The sequence below is a fragment of the Dromiciops gliroides genome, chromosome 3 (genome assembly GCF_019393635.1).
Source record: "Dromiciops gliroides isolate mDroGli1 chromosome 3, mDroGli1.pri, whole genome shotgun sequence".
Taxonomy (NCBI): domain Eukaryota; kingdom Metazoa; phylum Chordata; class Mammalia; order Microbiotheria; family Microbiotheriidae; genus Dromiciops; species Dromiciops gliroides.
The window spans coordinates 613,152,979-613,171,702 of NC_057863.1; the positions used below are offsets into that span (position 1 = coordinate 613,152,979).

Here is an 18,724-nt window from a genome sequence, read left to right on the forward strand (position 1 = left end):
CTTTGTCTAGCACCTTTGCTGAAAGAATGCCCCTCTTGTTTCCTGGTACTTTACTTCAGTTTGATATTTAAGCCAGTGGCACAAAACTATTATTTTTCTCCCATATTATTGATCACCGTATAACTTACAGAATGCTTTCACATCTGTTGTCTTTTTGGACCCTCAACAATCCTTTCATGAAAGCTTTTGTTTTTATAAAAAAAGAAACTGAGGCTCAGAGAAGGGACTTGGCCAAGGTCACACAACTAGTAAATGGTTGAGCCAGTTCAAGGAACTAGTATTTCTGATGTGTTTTCTAATGTTCTTCCTTCCATGCACTATATATGGCCTCTTCTAAATACAAACTCTGCCCTGATTCTTTTTTGTTTTATTCCTAGCACCTCACCTGACATGTGGTGGGTGTTTAATAAATGCTTGATTGATTAGAAGGTACACGTCACTGTATCCTTGCAGCAGATCTTTGTCCATCCCGATTATGTTCATGATGTAGTAAAAAATAACCTTTGAGATAATCTAGTCCTATGCTACCCAACCCCTGCTTTACATAAAGCACGGCCTAAGCATTCCAATGGCCCTTCATGCTCTTGAGTGTTTCTATCCCAAGCAGCAAGATTTGGGGTTTGTTTAGTGCTTATAGACTGTGTCCTAAGCCCTTCATCTGTGTTTTCCTGGAAGAATTCTCTGACCTTTTTGGGTGAGTTTTGATGTGTAAGTCCCGCCAGTGATCCTGGTTTGAAAGTCACGTGTAATGGATTTAGTTCGTGATTTGCAATTATTCTACTGACTGGTGATATTAAACTCCTTGGGACGGTTGAAGGCGGCTGGTAAAAGTCTTCACACTTTTCCTGGAACAGCACACAAGCAGTGTGGCATAGGAGATGATGAGCCAGCCTTGAAACCAGCAAGAGCCGGGTTCAAAGCCAGGCTGTGACACACAGGCTGTAACACTGCAGGCAAATCCCCAAGCTCCCAGTGCCCAGCTCTTTCCATGACTGGAAGGTGCAGAGAAGGGACCAAGTGGTATTGGCTGAGGTCATTCCCTGGGCCCATGAGATCCCAGGTCCAGTTTCTAACCCTGTTCCTATCCTCATCTTTATCACCACATGTGAACAGTCATATATATACTGTGTAGCATGGCATATTAAAAGCATAATGCTATTCTTGGCTTGTGCATTTGGGATTTTGTCATCCCTCAAGAGCAGTGATAGTTTTGTTCAACAGCTATTTAGGTGGCCTTTTTGATGATTTAAACACTTATAAAAATTCCTTTACATTTGGTCACTTTCTTATAGTAGCAAACAATTATTCAGCAGTTGTACTTCAGAGTTGGGACTGAAGACTTTGTCTGTGCTCCATAGCATCCTCTAGTTTAGTACCCTGGGGTTGGGATGATCAACTTTGTAAGTGTCTCTAGCCCAAGTGACCCGTACCATCAGTGTGTCCTCACCTGTTAATGAGACCGTGCTTCTGCAGAACTCCTTCTATCTCTCTACAAGGCATTTGTTTGGACTGGAAAAGATGATGAGACACAAAATGTTGGTATTCAGAGTGGATGTAGTCTTGCATTCCCAGAAATAGCACCTAGCTGACTAGGGGTGTTTTAGTGAGCTCCAGTGACCTCATGCCCTTTGGTCTCAGAACAAGGTTCCCACCTAGATGAGTTTTCCTGTGCATGGGAAGACTTTTCTTACCGTTCTTCTGTAATTTCTACTTAGGGGCTTTTTTGGTCCCTAAGAGATGCAAAATTTTAAAGCTTTGGTTAGTTCCTTTTGATTTAAAACTTAGGGGCATTGACTGACATCAGAAAACAAAGCAGCAGGGAATCACTGACGAGAAAGGGGGGCTGTGTTTTGTTTCTTGGATAAAATGCAGTGAAATTCTTACAGCTAAATTCTGAAATGCCTATGGCTGTGATTACAGCGATGCTTTTGGCAAGCTCCTTACCTTGCACTCAGTCAGGCCCTGGGAATGGTCTAAGACCTTTATGACTCCACAGAGAGTTCCTTGGAGACCGTGTCTTAGTGGTTCTTGAAGTAACCATGCTGCTCTGTACTTTTCCCTATCCAAATACAGCTCAAAGTGCCCATGGCTGACAAGCCTGGGAACACGGTGAACTTCCGAAAGCTGCTCCTGAACCGCTGCCAGAAGGAGTTTGAGAAAGATAAAGCCGATGATGATGTCTTTGAAAAGAAGCAGAAGGAACTGGAGGCGGCCACTGCAGTAAGTATTGCTGCTGATGAGAATGGCTTGCAGGGAGTAGATACCCTGCATGCCCATGATGCACCTGTCTGGGTGTGGACACAACATATTGGTGTGTAGGGAACACCACCTCACTTCTGTTACCAACTTTAGCAGGGACATAACTGTCCTATTCAACTCTGTGAAGACCTCTCCTAGAGAAAAGGGATTCAGCTTATTTTGTTGCATTCCAAAGGGCAGAACATTGCAGCGGGGTAGAGTTCACATCTTGGTATGAGGAAGAATTCCATATCTATTATAAATGTCCAAAAGTGGAGTGGGCTCCCCAGTATTCAGTGTTTGTTCTTCATTACTTTAAGGGTAGATGGACCCATCAAGCATGCTAGGAAGGAAGCTTCTGACTGGAGTCAGAGAACAAACCAGGTGACCTGTCAAGTCCATTCTAGATCTTAAGATTTTACACAATTTACCTGAACTTGAGTAATGAGTCCATCAGATATCTTGTTTGCTCGTTTTGGGCATGAGTACAGAAGGTTTACAGTATAAAGGCTCTTAACCCCCAAGTTTAGCTTCTGATAATTCACTGTGGCTTCCCTTGTCATGATCTCTTGTTTATCCATCCTCCTCTAGCCAGAAGAGAAGACGAGACTTCACGATGAATTAGAGGAAGCCAAGGACAAAGCCCGGCGAAGATCCATTGGCAACATCAAGTTCATCGGAGAGCTTTTTAAACTCAAAATGCTAACAGAAGCCATCATGCACGACTGTGTAGTGAAATTGCTGAAAAACCATGATGAAGAGTCCCTCGAGTGCCTTTGCCGCCTGCTTACCACGATTGGCAAAGACTTAGACTTTGAGAAAGCAAAGGTAAAGGAAGAACTGGGACCTAACAGTAGAATGTGGGATTTCTTCCCCCAAGGCATTGTATTTGATAATTTGTGCCCATTTTTCTATTTTTTAATTAAATTTTCTTTCTTTTTTAATTAAAAAGCACTTATTTTTTTCTCCTTTCCCACCTATGCCCAACCCTGAAAAAAAAAAACAACAGAAAAAGAAAACCCTTGTAACAAATATGCATAGTAAAGCAAAACAAATGCACAGCTTGTCTACATGAAAAAAATGTATGTCTTGTTCTGCATCTTGAATCCTTCCCCTGTGTGTCCAGAGATGGGCAGTGGGATTGATCATTGGTCCTCTGGAGTCCTGGCTGTCATTTGCATCAATCAGAGCTCTTAAAAACTTAAAAATGGGTCAGCTAGGTGGTGCAGTGGATAGAGCACTGGTCCTGGATTGAGGAGGACCTGAGTTCAAATCCGGCCTTAGACGCTTACTAGCCGTGTGACCCTGGGCAAGTCGCTTAACCCAAATTGCCTCACCAAAAAAACAAAACAAAACAAAAAAACCTTTAAAATCTTGTTAATTTTTAGTGTTATTTTTACTGTATCAGTTATTCTCTTACTTCTTAGAAAGCAGTTTGGACCTCCTACCAAAAAGTTACTAAAGTGGGCAGACCTTTTGACACAGAAAAATTTCTACAAGGCCTATGCCCCAAGGAGATCAAAGCAAGAGAAAAAAGACCCATGGGTACAATGGTGGCATATCCCAAAGTGGCAAAGAACTGGAAATTGAGGGAATACCCATCAGTCAGGGCCTGACTAAATGGTTTATGGTCTGAATGTCATGGAATATTGCACTGCAAAAAAATGGCAGAAGGGATGGTTCCATTTTTCTTTTCAGTGGACCATGGAAGCCTTCATGTCATAAGTATGAGTACCTGCCAGCGTCCTCTCATGCTTGGGAGGACCATGAAAGGCGGGGCTGCAGTTGTTGGGCAAGGCCTCTTGCCACAGTATCTTTGGGGACTAAGGAGATCCACGGAACCTGAATGTATGTGACTGTTCCATGTCATTTCTCAGTGTTGATCCTGTTGCATGAAGGAGAGAGTAGAGCCCAGTGGGAGGAGCACTGGCTCTGGAGTCAGAGGACCTGGGTCCAAATCCTATATGTGTGACCTTGGGCAAGTCCCTTCACTTCTCAGGGTCTCCATGTCCCCACCTCTCACATGAGCATCTGAGCTTCCCTCTGACTCTGTAGTTGTGATCCTTTGCCTTGCCTCCTCAGAGTTTGGTGATGCCCATGCAGTTAGCAGCCATCCACCTGGTAGTCTCTTCTGTGGCATGCTCTGAGGATTCAGTGGTCCTTGGGGATTCCTAGCATCGGAGCATCCATGCTATGATAAGATTCATTCAGAAGCTCTATAGATACTAAAAATGATTCTATTTCTGACAGCCTCGTATGGACCAGTATTTTAATCAGATGGAGAAAATCGTGAAAGAGAGAAAAACGTCATCCAGGATCCGCTTCATGCTTCAGGATGTCATCGACCTAAGGCTGGTGAGTGGGGAAGCAAACCCTTTACTCTGATTGCTTTCCATGGCACGTTCTCGTGGGTGTAGTCATTGCTCAGAGGTAACATGCATATTATTTTCAAATTATATTTAATTCTTTTACCTAAAAAATAAAAACAGCCTGAAAACTATGGGGTAAAGAAGCAAGACCAGTTTTAAATGAAAGTGTTTCCCTGTTCCTTTTCCTATTGTGAGCTTCAGTGATTCCCCCCCAGTACCCCCACTTAACCTCAGGAATCTCTTCCTTCTTCTCATCTTCCTTTCCCCACATAATCCCTGAATTTGCAGAACTGTTTCTTCCAATAAAAGATTTTCTTTGTTCATAGTCCTAGAGTTGGTCGTTCCATTCAGTCCAATAGACAGTGTCTACTGTGTGCATGGTACTTTATGGGACACTGCAAACTTTTATCAAAACCCATCTTGGAATACCACCCTTGGGGTTGTTCCCCAAAATGATTAGGGAGAAAGGAAAAGAACCTACACGTTAAGCAAGGAGATGATACTGCCATGGAGTAAGAGCAAAATGAGCAGAACCCAGAGAACCTTCTACACAGGGACAGAAGCACTGTTTTAAGAAGAACTTTTGGGACAGCTTGGTGGTGCAGTGGATAGAGCACCGGCCCTGGAGTCAGGAGTACCTGAGTTCAAATCCGACCTCAGACACTTAACACTTACTAGCTGTGTGACTCTGGGCAAGTCACTTAACCCCCATTGCCCTGCCAAAAAAAAAAAAAAACAAAAGCAAAAAAAAAGATAGTAACAGGCGGGGTCAGCTAGGTAGTGAAGTGGCCCTGGATTCAAGAGGACCTGAGTTCAAATCTGGCCTCAGACAATTGACACTTACAGTGTGACCCTGGGCAACTCACTTAACCCTCGTTGCCCCAAGATATTAAAAGAACCAAAGAAAGGCTTCTAATATGTTGGCTGGGTTTACAAGAAGACATGGACAAGAATCACAGAGAAAGAGAAGGCTGTTACAGGTTATGATCTGCATTGACAGAGGGAGTATCCACAGGAAAGTCAGAGATGCACCTTCCCCTCCTGCATGTTTTCTAGTTCACCCTCAGTCATCTCAGCTACCCAGAACCAGAGCCAAGTCCCTAGTCCCTGCTAGTCCAGGTGTTGTTTGGTTTTAAAGGCTTATTGCTTCCCTTTTACTCCTTTCACAGTGCAATTGGGTATCCCGAAGGGCAGATCAAGGCCCCAAAACTATTGAACAAATTCACAAAGAGGCCAAAATTGAAGAGCAAGAAGAACAAAGAAAGGTCCAGCAGCTCATGACCAAAGAAAAGAGAAGACCAGGTAATTTTTCATGAAAGGTTAATGTTAGAGGAGTTTTGTCTGGGAGGGAGGCGTGGGAGAGAGAGAGATTTGGAATGGTTGGACAGGTATGGAGTACAAGGGCTCTAAGGAGATTGGTTTGGGGATATGAACTGAGTAGATAAATATCATCTAACTCTCCAGAATAGTTAAGAAGGAAATACAGGGGCAGCTAGGTGGCGCAGTGGATAGAGCACCGGCCCTGGAGTCAGGAGTACCTGAGTTCAAATCCGGCCTCAGACACTTAACACTTACTAGCTGTGTGACCCTGGGCAAGTCACTTAACCCCAATTGCCTCACTAAAAAAAAAAAAAAAAAGAAGAAGGAAATACACATAACAAGTATGGAGTATATGAACAACGTGGTGGTGAGAACCATAGACTTGGAGTTCAGTGACTGACTTTAATTTTTTCTTCAATATAAGGCTTGACCACTGTTTGCAGTACTTTCCTCGAGGATAACAAGTGTTCATTTTGTGGAGAATTGGTATTGGTCTTTATTGTGACTGCAGGTGGCCTCCATGGAGGGCTGCCCTTCACTTCTCTCTGGAGTTGTTAAGGCTCAGCCCCATCCTGTTCCTGAAGGACTTTGTAACTATCAGTACTGTGTGTTTACTCCACACAGTCTCTCAATCGGCCAGTTAGCTGACTAGCATTTGTTAGGCACCTCCTGTATGCTCGGCACAGTGCTCTGATCGGGGAGGTAACTCACTCTGCCTCTTTTTGTAGGTGTTCAAAGAGTGGATGAAGGTGGGTGGAACACCGTGCAGGGGGCCAAGAATAGCCGTGTGCTGGACCCCTCCAAGTTCCTCAAAATCACCAAGGTGAGCCTCCCAGATTTACAAGTGTTGTAGAATCATTCTAAGTGTGCCTTGTTTCATAGAAACCTTGTTGACACGGCATAGGAAGTGAGGAAGGCTTGAAGCCAGGAGGACGTGGCTTTACTGGCCTCACCTCTGTCACCCGCCCCCTGCGTGTCCCCAGACAAATCACTGCCTCTCCCGGTGGGCTGACATTTCCACGGGAAGCATTGTGATACAATAAAAACAACATGGCACCAAGTCCTGGCCCTACTACCCACTAGCTATGTAGCTGTAAGCCTCTCTGAGCCTTAGGTTCCTCTTCTGTAACACAGGGACAGTACGTCACCAGACCTCCTTCAAAGGGGTTGTTGTGAAGAAATGCTTTGTGAACTGCCCGTGGTCCCCAGGGTGCTTTGCTTAGCTGACCATTGCAATTGAGCATTTTAACCAGTTCCATGAATAAAAGCTTGCCTGAATAAGTAACTTCATCAGATATGGTAGTGAACAGATGTACTCATCTGAATGGCGAGCCCTCCCAGCCCTGGTGACGGTTGGTTGTCCGTCCTTAAGCTCCTGCCTGCCTGCCTGCATGCTCTGAGATGCATTGGCTTTTAAGAAATCCAGGCCACCTCCACACCATGCCGAGGCATTAGAAGACTTTAGTGGGCATTGAAAACATTTTCTGAATTTTAAAACTAATGTTGTAGGCAAATATAGTTCTTGGATAGAGACAGGAGAACAAAGGGGCACCTTGTGCATCCCTGTGTTAAAATATTTTTCCTTTAATAGAATTCGTGCCACTGACATCAGAAAAGTCATATTAGTAGACAGCTTTAGATGGGGCACGTAGCAAGGAGACATGGAGAGGCCTCTGGACATGGAGTTGGGGGCCTGGATCTGATGATACGTATCAGCTACACCTCTGTGGGCCCAGTCACTTTCCATCTCTGGGTCTTGGTCTACTCTCTGCGAAATTCAAGGCATTTTGTCCACTAAAGCCCTGTGTAGAAGTAGGTTGGCCCAGTAGAGGGCATGGAGATACCTGGAGGGTGGGCAACTGCTGGTTGAGACAGGCACCATGCTCAGGATGGATGGAAAGAGCTGTGGTTCGAGATGCCACAGGGTTCACACTTTGCCCCTGACTCCTTGTAGGACCTTAGGAAGTCACTTCCCCTCTTTGAGCCTTAGTTTTCTCATCTGTAAAATGATGGGCTTGGACCATGTAACCTGGGATGCCATGGTAAAATGTGAGTGCCGATAACTATCATGGTTCCTAGTATTGTTACCTAAAACTGGATGCAGCAGTGCATTCAGCCCTCCAGAGGGGCTCACCCAGAGACTCTGGGTAGAGGGTGAAAGGCCTGTCATTGTCAGGGCTCCAGCACTTTCCCTTCCCTCCCTCCTCATTCATTGCATGCTCATTTTCCTTGCATAGAGAATGCTGCTTAACCCATGTATTTACCTGGTGTTTGGGGCGACTGGTGTTTTTGTTTTCTCTGTTTTCTTGTGTCTTACAACCCTATGGAGTAGTAGCTAACAAGTGTTCATTTGGGGGAGAGTTGGGTGGGAAAGTCTTCATTGTGGTTGCATGTGACCTCCATTTAAGGGGGGGGGGCATTATGAATAGGCTTCCATGCACCTTGAGCTTGAGTGTTAGAACCTTGACCACAGGCTCAGCTTGTGTTGGTTGCTGCCCATTGTCAATGAAACCCCCTTATGTTCTAGCCCACCATAGATGAGAAGATTCAACTAGTGCCTAAAGCCCAGTTGGGCAGCTGGGGGAAAGGCAGCAGCGGGGGAGCGAAAGCGAATGAGGCGGGTAAGTGTGGGGCACGCTCCTCTTGGACCACCATGTCCTCCCCAACCCCCCATCAGTACCTGAATCACAGGGACCTACCTAACATTCGCTGACCCTTGTATGACCCTGGGCAAGTCACTTAACCCTTACTGCCCCGCAAACAAACAAACCAACAAACCATTCTCTGACTCTCAATGCCTTAATGGGCATATGAAGTTAAGACTCACTTTGGATAGCATTCTGTTAATGCTTCTCAAGCCCTTTATGACTTTCTTCTCACCGTTTCCTAGAATCTCAAGCAGTCTTTCTCTCTCTCTCTCTCTCTCTCTCTCTCTCTCTCTCTCTCACACACACACACACACACACACACACACACACACACCCCTCTCTGCCTCAGTTCCACACTTGGAAATCCTCTCCATCCTTCAGAACTCCCAGCTCAAGGGCTTCTTCTCCAGGAAGCTTTCCCCTATCCCTCCTGGGTTGGAATGCTGTTTCCCACTGTCAGCCTCTCTCATAGCTCCTCTGTTATTATGGGGAGGGCGGGGAAAGGGAAGGAAAAGAAGCATTTACACAGAGCCTTCTGCTGCCAGGCACTGTGCTAAGCACATCTTTACAAATAGTATCTTATTGGATTTTGCTCACATACTTGTTATACTCATATATGCCATATTTTATGGTTTTGAATATTTGTATGTGGGACATAACTTTCTTCCCCTTCAACAAGATTCTAGACTCCACAAGGAAGCGTAGGAAGCATTGGTGACCTATCCTTGTACCTCCCTCGGCAGCTGGCATAGCGTTCTTTCATAGGGATGGTTGTTTCGTGAAGGAACCTCCTTCTTAGAAGCCCTGGGATATGTAAAAACAATTGGTCCTCTCCAGTCATATTTAAAGTGTAAATTGATGTTTATCATTAAGACTCTAGAGTTGTCCCTTTCCCTCATGTATGCATTCCTTCTAACGTCACTTTTCTCAATCTTTCACCATGTCTAGACTCCTTACGATCAAATGCCACTAGTTTGAACAGATTTTCTGCTCTGCAGCCGCCGCCAGCATCATCTGTGTCTGCTTCAGCTACCCCTCTGGAGTTTGACTCTCGCAGGGCCTTAACTAGGTAAGAGGAGCTGTCCTGTCTGCTTTGGTGACTGAGGGCCCTGGGAGCCAGGGAAAGGATCCCACTGCCACAGCAAACCGTCTTTAGCCTGTTTGTGACACGGCCTTTTCCTGTCTGCTTATTTTTGGGGCTTCTCCCCTTGACTTCTCGAGTCTCCCAAGGTAGGGTCAGACTGGGGTGCCCAGAAAGAAAATCTCTCTTAGAGATTTCACCACCAAGGCAGGGTCCTTGCTTTGTTAGGTCCCATGTTGTCAAACAGGAGTTCAAGGTAGATGTGCCCATCCCCTTTTCTGTCTCCCTTAATCTGGTTTCCAGGTCAAATGTAGTTCCCTTCTCATTTTCCCGCATCTCTTTTAGCTGCTTTTCTCCCACCTACTCTACTTTCCAGACATTCACGCAGTAATTCATTCCTCCTCTGTCCAGCATTAGGTGAAAGTCAGGATCCTGGCACTTTCCCCTTTAAACACCCAAACTTAGTTATATTTGACCATTTGGAATAGTCCTCTCTAAATGTAATCTGTACAGCCCTGCCTTTTTAAAGAGAACATCCTAAACGTAACTCAAACCTCCTGACACAGCTTTGTCGCTGCGAATGTTAGCTGTGGTTTCCTACCTGTCATGCAGTAGGCCCCTGCCGGGTTTTGGGGTGGGGGGAGAAGGGACCGAGTTCTGTGGGCTGCTAGTCCCAGTGTGCTGTCGCTGTTGAGGCCTTGTGGCTGCTTTCCATAGGCCCTCTAATTAGTCCCCTTTAGCAGCCTATGGGTTGTTATTTATCACTTGTGTTGGTCTGCCCATCTAAAGCAGCCCTCGTCACTCCTCAGTTCTAACTTGCTCCCTCTAATGTGCTGTGGACTGGAAAACTAGATAACTAAATCGAGAATCTGTCTTGTTCAAAAAGTCCATGTGGTAGGGCAGCTAGGTGGCGCAGTGGATAAAGCACCAGCCCTGGATTCAGGAGGACCTGAGTTTGGATCTGGTCTCAGACACTTGACCACTTACTAGCTGTGTGACCCTGGGCAAGTCACTTAACCTTCATTGCCCTGACCCCCCCCCCCCAAAAAAAAAAAAGATCATGTGGCTTCTGTAAGGGCCTCTGGACCTCTTCTCTGAGTAAACTAGGTAGTAGCATGGCCATGTCTGATTGGGTCAGCCACAGGAACATCTTTGCTTGCTCTCTCATTCATGGCTTTCATTCTCTGACCAGTCATCTTCTAACTGGTCCTTAGGTCTCTTCCATCCTACAACTTCTTTTTACTTGTTTAGGATGGTCCTTTTTTAGGCAATTTAACCTTTTAAAAATTGAGACAAGTAAAAAAATTAATTTTATCATGATGAATATCTATCACCTAGGAACACAGTCATCATATGTTCCTAAAGGCTCCCTGGGGTACTTTCTTAACTCATATATCAGAATGCTATAAAGATTATTTTGCTTTGGAAATCATTCAGGAAAAGTCTCTTGAATATGTGTCTGAGAATGATTGTTTAATTTGCATCATTATTAAACAGCTTAAAAGCTTGGTGATTATTTGCTCTTATCAAGTTTGAGGAAGCCTTCTTTTTGAAGAAGTGTTGTTTTGTGTTGAAGTCGAGGAAGCATGGGCAGGGAGAAGAATGACAAGCCGCCCCCCTCTTCGACGCCTCGTCCAAACACCTTCCTGCGTGGGAGCAGCAGCAAAGACCTGTTAGACAATCAATCCCAAGAAGAGCAGAGACGAGAGATGCTGGAGACAGTGAAGCAGCTGACTGGGGGCATGGACATGGACAGGAGCAGTACCGAGGCGGACCGCAGCAAGATGAGGGAGACAGGTGAGCCACTGGGCCTTCTCTGAGGCCCTCGCTGCAGGGTGTGGGGGAGGAGACAGCAGAGGTGACTCATACAGCTGGACATATGAGGACACACACACCAGGTAGGGGCCGTGGGGCCAAGGAAGTTAAGCCGCCATCTTCAAAAACGTGGCGTTGGCTTGTTCTAACCGTCTACCATTGGACTCGTGATTCCCCCTCTTCATCCCCAATGTTTCACTGAGCCCTGAGCTACTTTGCCATCCAGTGAAGCAGCCCAGTGACCTCCCTCAGCTTACCCTCTTGTACCTGGGTGTGGCAGCCCATCTGCTTGGCATAAGCATACCCTGTGGGAAGACACCCACAAGGTAAGCTGAGAAGGCGGTGACAGGCTTAACTCCCTGTTCTCTTCTGTCTGAAGTTATCGTCTCTAGCCTCTTTGGACAAGGTGTTAAGCATGGATGTACTTGGAGGGACTGTGCTGTGACTTCTTTAGGTTACTCTGGGTTGAAAATTATAACAGTTCTCCTGAGTAACAAAGATGTCCATCATAAAGGCTGAATGGGGCTTGCACATCCTCTGTTCTGCTGCTACTTTTACCTCCAAGCTCCAAAACAGCCCCTTCACTTGCAGCTCTGGTGGGAACACACTGGAGTGGGATTGGTCTCCCCATTGGTTCTGGGATTTCAGGCTTCTCCCACAGGGCAGAACTGGCCTTCTGAGGCTATAGCCTCAGTTGCTCAGCATGGGGTCTAGAAAACAAATACATTATATGTGAGTATGTAAAGTCATGGTCCAGACTTTTAACATGTATGAGTGTAAATGCCATTAAGAGGTGGCTTTGGGAGTACCTACAACCAAATAATGGAAGTTTCCAAAGTGCTTAAGGAAATTATGAATCTATTGTATGAAATGTTCTTTGGTCCCAGCACCACTTTACTAATCTTGGATCTTATAGTGATGATAGTTTATTTTACATGATATTATTTTATTTTGATCAAGTTAATCAAAATATGTAATTTAAAATAAAAGCTGTAGACTGTCATATATTATAACTGCCAGAACACATAGAGAGGGAAGTGTCCTTAGTGTTTGCCACAGGAATTGACATGGCCATAGCTGGAGGATGAAGGTAGAGTAACACCTGCTGCCCAGTTACAGGTAAAGGCACTAGTCCTTGTTAGGGGCTGGATCCTCCGTGGAATAAGGTCATGGAGAAGGGAGCAGAGAATGGGAGGTGCTGCAATGGCCTTCTTTCCCTTTGGCATTGTTAACCACTTGGATAGCTTGTGCTCCATAGACCTGTCCAGGCACCCATCAGCCACGGCTGCTTACAAACAGTTCCTGTCCCTTCACTGTGCTTGCTTTCCACATTGGCAGTTTCTCCTGATGATTCATAAAAACGTTTCGACCTATAGCCTGTATTTCTGAGAGTTTCACTGATCTGGAAGATTTCCTGGCTCCAAAGAATGTGGTTTGGCCTTGCCTTTGGTCTCTTGAAAACTGTCTTCCCCCCAAAAGAAATGTTTATCACCTAGGCACTTTTTATGTCTCCCTTTGCACTAGTGATGGCCACTCTTGCATCTAAAGATCAGCTTTGGGGTCTGCAACCTCTGTGTCCCTTGTTTCTTAGCTGTCAAGATTACTACCTGGTGAAAACCTAGTGAAAACAAGGCCTTAAGTAGTGAGAGCTATCACCTTACCATTTCTTTCCTTGCTGTAGTAGTCCGAAGCTTCTTAACAAGGATTAATACTCAGCCAGAATATAAAGTGTTGAAGAAAATGTTCATATTGATAAGGGAATGTGTACTCCCTCTTGGGTGAAAGGGCACAGCACTGCCCTTTCTCACCTGTCTCTATCTTTTTTTCCTTACCACCAGCTAAACCAGATGTTCCCACAACTCCAGTTCCTGAAAAGTCTACATTGTCAGAGGAGGAAATGGAGAGAAAGTCTAAATCTATTATTGATGAATTCCTACACATTAATGATTTTAAGGTAAATGAAATAAATATGCAGGATGGTCTGTGTGCTAGGGAGTCTTGTGCTTAGGATTGTTCTGGATGGAAGGGCTACTTTACAAAGTAGTCATCAACTATCTTACCCCCATTTTACTGAGCTTTCTGTTTTGCTAAGTAAGTCATATGTGGAGAGTGAATTAAGGTCACTTAGTTCAGGGGATTGGATGGGCCAAATAAGGGGAGAGAGGCCTCCATTATTAATATAGCTATGTATAAGTGTATCCATGCTTATGTTACTTTTTATCAATCAAGCAGCAGGAGTTCACTTGCATTCCCTAGTAAGGAAAGAAGGAGGGCTAGCCCGTGCAGTTAATACCATTCTAAAAGGCAATCCTGTCCTTACACACACCATAAGAAAGGTCAGAGAATCCACAAACCAGATTCCGTGAAATGAATCATGGCATTCATCATTTGACAGACCCTGCAGCCAAGAGCCCATTTGTGTGAAGCCTTCATTTATTTGGCCCTCTCTGCTTGATACTGCCCCAATTATTAAAGTAATTACTCACTTTGCATTATTTGAACAGGAAGCCATGCAGTGTGTAGAGGAACTAAACGCACAGAACCTATTGCCGATTTTTGTGCGCGTGGGAGTGGAGTCCACCCTGGAGAGGAGTCAGATCACCAGGGATCACATGGGCCAGTTACTACACCAGCTGGTGCAATCAGAGAAACTCAGCAAACAGGACTTCTTCAAAGGGTTGGTATCCTCCTCAAGGACATCCATCAGTTGTCAGACTCTTGGGCGATGGTGAATTGTAAAATTGTGTTTCCTGTCTGTGACTCTTCTCTCTTTTCAGCTTCTTCCATGGACAGAAATACCCAATGTCCACTGGGCTGTGCTATGACAACCATTTGCTGATTGTACGGATTCTTTGAGGAGGTGTCTAGTGAGATGTGGAAAGGTTGAAAATGCAAATGATAAATTTAGCCAAATAGATTTTTATTTGGAGGTGCCAATCTGATTACCCAAGTGAATGCCTACTGCCGTCCCATCTCTTCCTTATAGGCATCGAGGCAACAGGCATTGACCAAGTGCCTACTGTGTGCCAGGCACTGGACTGAATGCTGCAGATACAGACACTTCCTGTATAACTCTAGTGTGCCTACTGTTTTGCTGTATTCTTACTGTAGGTAGTTTGGGAATATGCAAGAGGGAGAGTTTACCAGAGACACCCCAAAATGTGCAAACTCTAGAGAGCTTATCAACTCAGTTCATAAAAACTACTGCATGAATATCTGAGGGCAAAAGCTTTCCATCCTAGGAAACTGTTAACTTGACATAAAAATGTTTTTTATCTTACTGCTTCAAAAAAATTCTAACCTTTATGCCCATTGTAGTTCCATTGAAGTTTATAAGTCTTTGGTATCTCATTCGTAGAATCCATTCCAGGTTTGCTTCATTGTGGTTCCTGACAGCATCTCATCCAATGAAGTTCCAGCTGTCACTGGTATTCAGCACTCAGTTTCTCTTGAATCCTGCCATCCAAGTTTGCTGTTAGCTCTGGCATCACAGGTCTCCCAGCCAGTGCCTGACGTGGAAATATCCTCACACACAGTGGCACTGAGAAACTATGATTAAACATACAGGGGAAATTATTCGTAGGAGTATGTTGAAGAAGGCCTCAAGTTATTGGGAAACATCTCCCTGCTAGTATAATCAGAAGAGTTGGCTCCCAGCAATGACCTGGAGTCTGGTAAAGCTGACTTGTGCCTGTTGAATTTAACAAGGAAATTTGGCACAAATCTCTGTGGTGATCATCGATAAAGGCCATGATGATGGTACCATACATGATCCAGTTCCAAGTCATTGAGATTATCTATCTGATTATCTCATGGTCTGCCCAAGGAAAAGACAACAGATGGGTAAATACACCATCTCAACGGACACGCTCAACTCAGCCGCCATCCATTCTCTAGCAACGCCAAAATTCGGGGGGCTCTGGCTGACTCTGTTGCTTTGATTCCATATTGACATCCAGGAAATTGGATCAGCTGGGGCATTGGGTACAACAGTTCATAATTCTCAACCTCTCACATTGCTGCGTATCAGGATAACAAGGCACCTGATCAATGAATGCTATGGAATCTGAAATGGGGGGGAAATGCTGGATTGCACAGTGCCTTACCATCCTCACTCTGTCTCCCCATCACTCCCAGAAGTTTGTCCACATCTGGCATGGGGCCAGGAGATCTCTCCCAATCCAGAGCCATTCCAGGAGGTCTGGCCCGGCTGTGGGTCATTCTTGGCTGAGAGGACACATCAGAAATTCAGGTATGCTCTAGTGCCAATCCTAGACCAAAGCGGATCCCCCAGAAGGCACACGCTAACAAGGGGACCTTGTTAGACAACAGTTGGGTATTAGCCTTGGGAGCTTCTCTAACCTGATGATGACCTTGATCCGAAGTGTTTATAAGCAAAGGCTGTTTCAGCCCTAGTCTAGATCTTTTCTTGGGACACACTGGCATGCTTCCTTAGCCTAATGTACATAGATCATCCACAGCTTACTTTGGGGAGATGGTGGCTACGCCTTTGTTGAGGATGACATTTTGCTCCAACTAAAAAGGAGACGAGTGCTTATGCTCACAGGCCACTCCTTCAGCCATCTCCCCACCGCTTTTCTAATCAGTAGTGGAGATTGGGCCTGTACCAGCCTAAGGCCTATGGCATTAAACTGATGAGACAGAAAATCAGAAAGTACTGGCAGTCCCAAAGAAGCACATGGTGGTCCCTGATTAAGTCCAAGGAGATAGGGACAGACTGCCCTGTACTCTCAGGGAAGGCTCTGTGGCACATGAGCCAACTGTGGGCCCCTCCAGAGAAGCCATTGGATTTCTTGCCACAGAAGTGCCTTTGGACCAGGCACGACCACTGCTTTTAGTTTTTGTAACTCAAGTCACCAAAGAACATCCCTTCTGAACCTTTCCTGGGATTCTGGAAGAATACTTCTTGGCTGCCTTGCCATGGGGGCCAACCTGGTCAGCAGCCATCTTCTCATAAAAACCTTCCTGAGCTGGGTGTGACAGTACTGATCACCAAGAGGAGGGGTCTCTGAGCTCCTTCCCAGGCTTCTCGAGGCCCAGCATCCACTCTCTTGGCTCCCCATGAAGCCTTCCAAGCTTGTATTTGGAGTATGTGAAACAGGCTCTCTGAGTGTTTCAACTCTACAGTCCACTTTTCTTTAGTTTGTATCAGAGGTGAGTCTAATGTGAATTCTTGTTGAATCATTAGGCTCTCCTTAAGTGTCCAGCTTCATATAGTCATTTGAATAATTTACAGATGGTGGGAATGACATCGAGAGAGACAGCAATAGTTAGATATTCAGATAACACTGCTGACTCAGCCACTTTCTATCATGGCTCAAAACAGTTCTTTTTGTTGAAATGTGCTGTAAAGGCTGTCACGTCTTCAGAGTGGTTTCCTGAATACGATGTTCCCATGAGAACCAGGATCCTAAAACCACCTTTGACAGTTGACTAAGAGCTCTCCCCAAGATGTGGTATACATGGACTTCACCTCAGAAGATGGGCTCATTATGTCTGCTGTGTTTTGTCTTACTTGAACCCCCTTTTTTAGTGGAACCCCTCTGGGTGCACAAAATATTCTTGCCTTGAGGGGAGAATAATTCTCATCAGCATTTCTGTGAGACACTTAAGCTTTGTGTTCCTGTGCAGTACTCAGCACTGATGACAGTGCTCAATGTGGCTCACCCAAAAAGGATGTGGACCGAGAAGCAGGTGTGTTCCAGGCATCCTGGAGTTAAGTGTTACCAGTCACCATCTGTCCTGCAGTTAACTTTTCCTCCTCGTATCTCTCATTAGATACCTTCTTTTAATATTTTTGAAGGGTCTGATTCCTTGAGGATCCTTTCCATAATCCCTCTATGCCTTCTCATCTTATCTAAGTCTTGGCTTTCATAAACACTCCATAGGGGTTCTCTCAGTCTGTTGGAGACTACCCTCCAGGTCTTCTTTCTTCGGGGAATGTCCATCAAGCCGCTTAAGTTGTCCATCTCTTAGGCTAGATGCCTCTTTTTCAGGTACAATAATGCTTTCCCTTTGGTAGTTCCATAGTCCAACTCACTTCACCTCTTTTCCATAGTCATCCCCTCCCTTCCTTAATTATCTACACTGTGATATGTTTCCATCTCCACACAATGTCACAAGAAAATCCTTAGGGCTACCCTCAGCCCCTGAGGGAGCCTGGGGTAGCGGGAAGAGCACACTGCATCTGAAGAGACCTGAGTTTGGATCCTGGTTCTGCCAATTACTAGTGGACCATAGGAATGTCACTTCCCTTCTCTGGGCTTCTGTTTTCCTCATCTGTAACGTGAAAACATTGGATTCAATGATCTCTAAAGTCCCAGCTCTGAATCCTTTCTAGTATTGAATGGCATTCATTTCAATTCAGCACACCTTTCCTGAGAATCTACAGTATGTCCAGTCCTGTTCTGAGCACCCTGGGGGACACAAAGAAGAATTAAATGAGGTCTCTACCCCTCATGGAGGCTGCAGCCTTGGTAACATCAGCCGTGTTCTGGAACTGGACCGTGGTTTTATGCCACGATTCAGTAGAGTGGATGTGGTCTTTGCTGTATACCTGGATACATGAAGAACATATACATATTGAGGTTTTAAAAGTATTTGATACCCCCTAGGAGATGTTGGCTACCAAGCAAGCATAACTTCTGTCAGTTTACTGTTATCCAAGAGATGTCCTCTCCACGTGGGTCATTTTAGAGTGAATTAGTCCCTGTTGTATGCCTGCTGCTTCCAAGGTGCTATGCTAGCCAAACTACCATCCATCCTGCCCTTGCAGAGCTCATGGTCCAGAGGGTTGGAGAAGGGGTGGTGGAGGAAGGGGAGACAACAACGAAAATGTCTGTTACACACACACACACACACACACACACACACACACACACACACACACGGTGTAATAAGGGTATAAATAAGGTATGTGAACCAAGGGTCACTTGAATTTGAGAGGGAAAGAGGTCCAAAGGACAGACTGTTTCATGGAGGACCAGCCCTGGTGCTGGACTTTGAAGGTAAGTTGGATTTGAACAAGTGGATGGGGATAGGGAGGGCATTCCCCAGATGTATATGGTGGTAACCTGTGTGTGTCAGGGAGTGCCTAAAAGAAGACCACAGGTGACTGCCACAGACTTATCCTGCACATATGGATTAAGGCCTTTCATTTGTAGGTGAACTCTGTACACGAATAACCTGTCTGCTTTGGTGGTGTTCTGTTTTACATTCACGAAGCCCGTAGA

General features: G+C 45.2%; 1 protein-coding gene across 33 annotated transcripts in view; it reads left to right on the forward strand.

Moving 5' to 3' along the window:
• The window catches only part of EIF4G3 (eukaryotic translation initiation factor 4 gamma 3), a 378,410-nt gene that overhangs the window by 335,994 nt on the left and 23,692 nt on the right, over positions 1 to 18,724 (forward strand). For 32 of the 33 annotated variants that reach the window (XM_043990697.1, XM_043990692.1, XM_043990693.1 and 29 more), the window contains 10 exons: positions 2,074 to 2,220; positions 2,830 to 3,066; positions 4,489 to 4,593; positions 5,777 to 5,909; positions 6,656 to 6,750; positions 8,455 to 8,548; positions 9,524 to 9,644; positions 11,233 to 11,453; positions 13,310 to 13,425; positions 13,976 to 14,148. In XM_043990697.1, the coding sequence (XP_043846632.1) occupies positions 2,074 to 2,220; positions 2,830 to 3,066; positions 4,489 to 4,593; positions 5,777 to 5,909; positions 6,656 to 6,750; positions 8,455 to 8,548; positions 9,524 to 9,644; positions 11,233 to 11,453; positions 13,310 to 13,425; positions 13,976 to 14,148 (1,442 nt within the window). Of the gene's footprint in view, positions 1 to 2,073; positions 2,221 to 2,829; positions 3,067 to 4,488; positions 4,594 to 5,776; positions 5,910 to 6,655; positions 6,751 to 8,454; positions 8,549 to 9,523; positions 9,645 to 11,232; positions 11,454 to 13,309; positions 13,426 to 13,975; positions 14,149 to 14,248; positions 15,546 to 18,724 lie in introns of those variants that run through there. The other variant, XM_043990700.1, reaches the window with a different exon arrangement.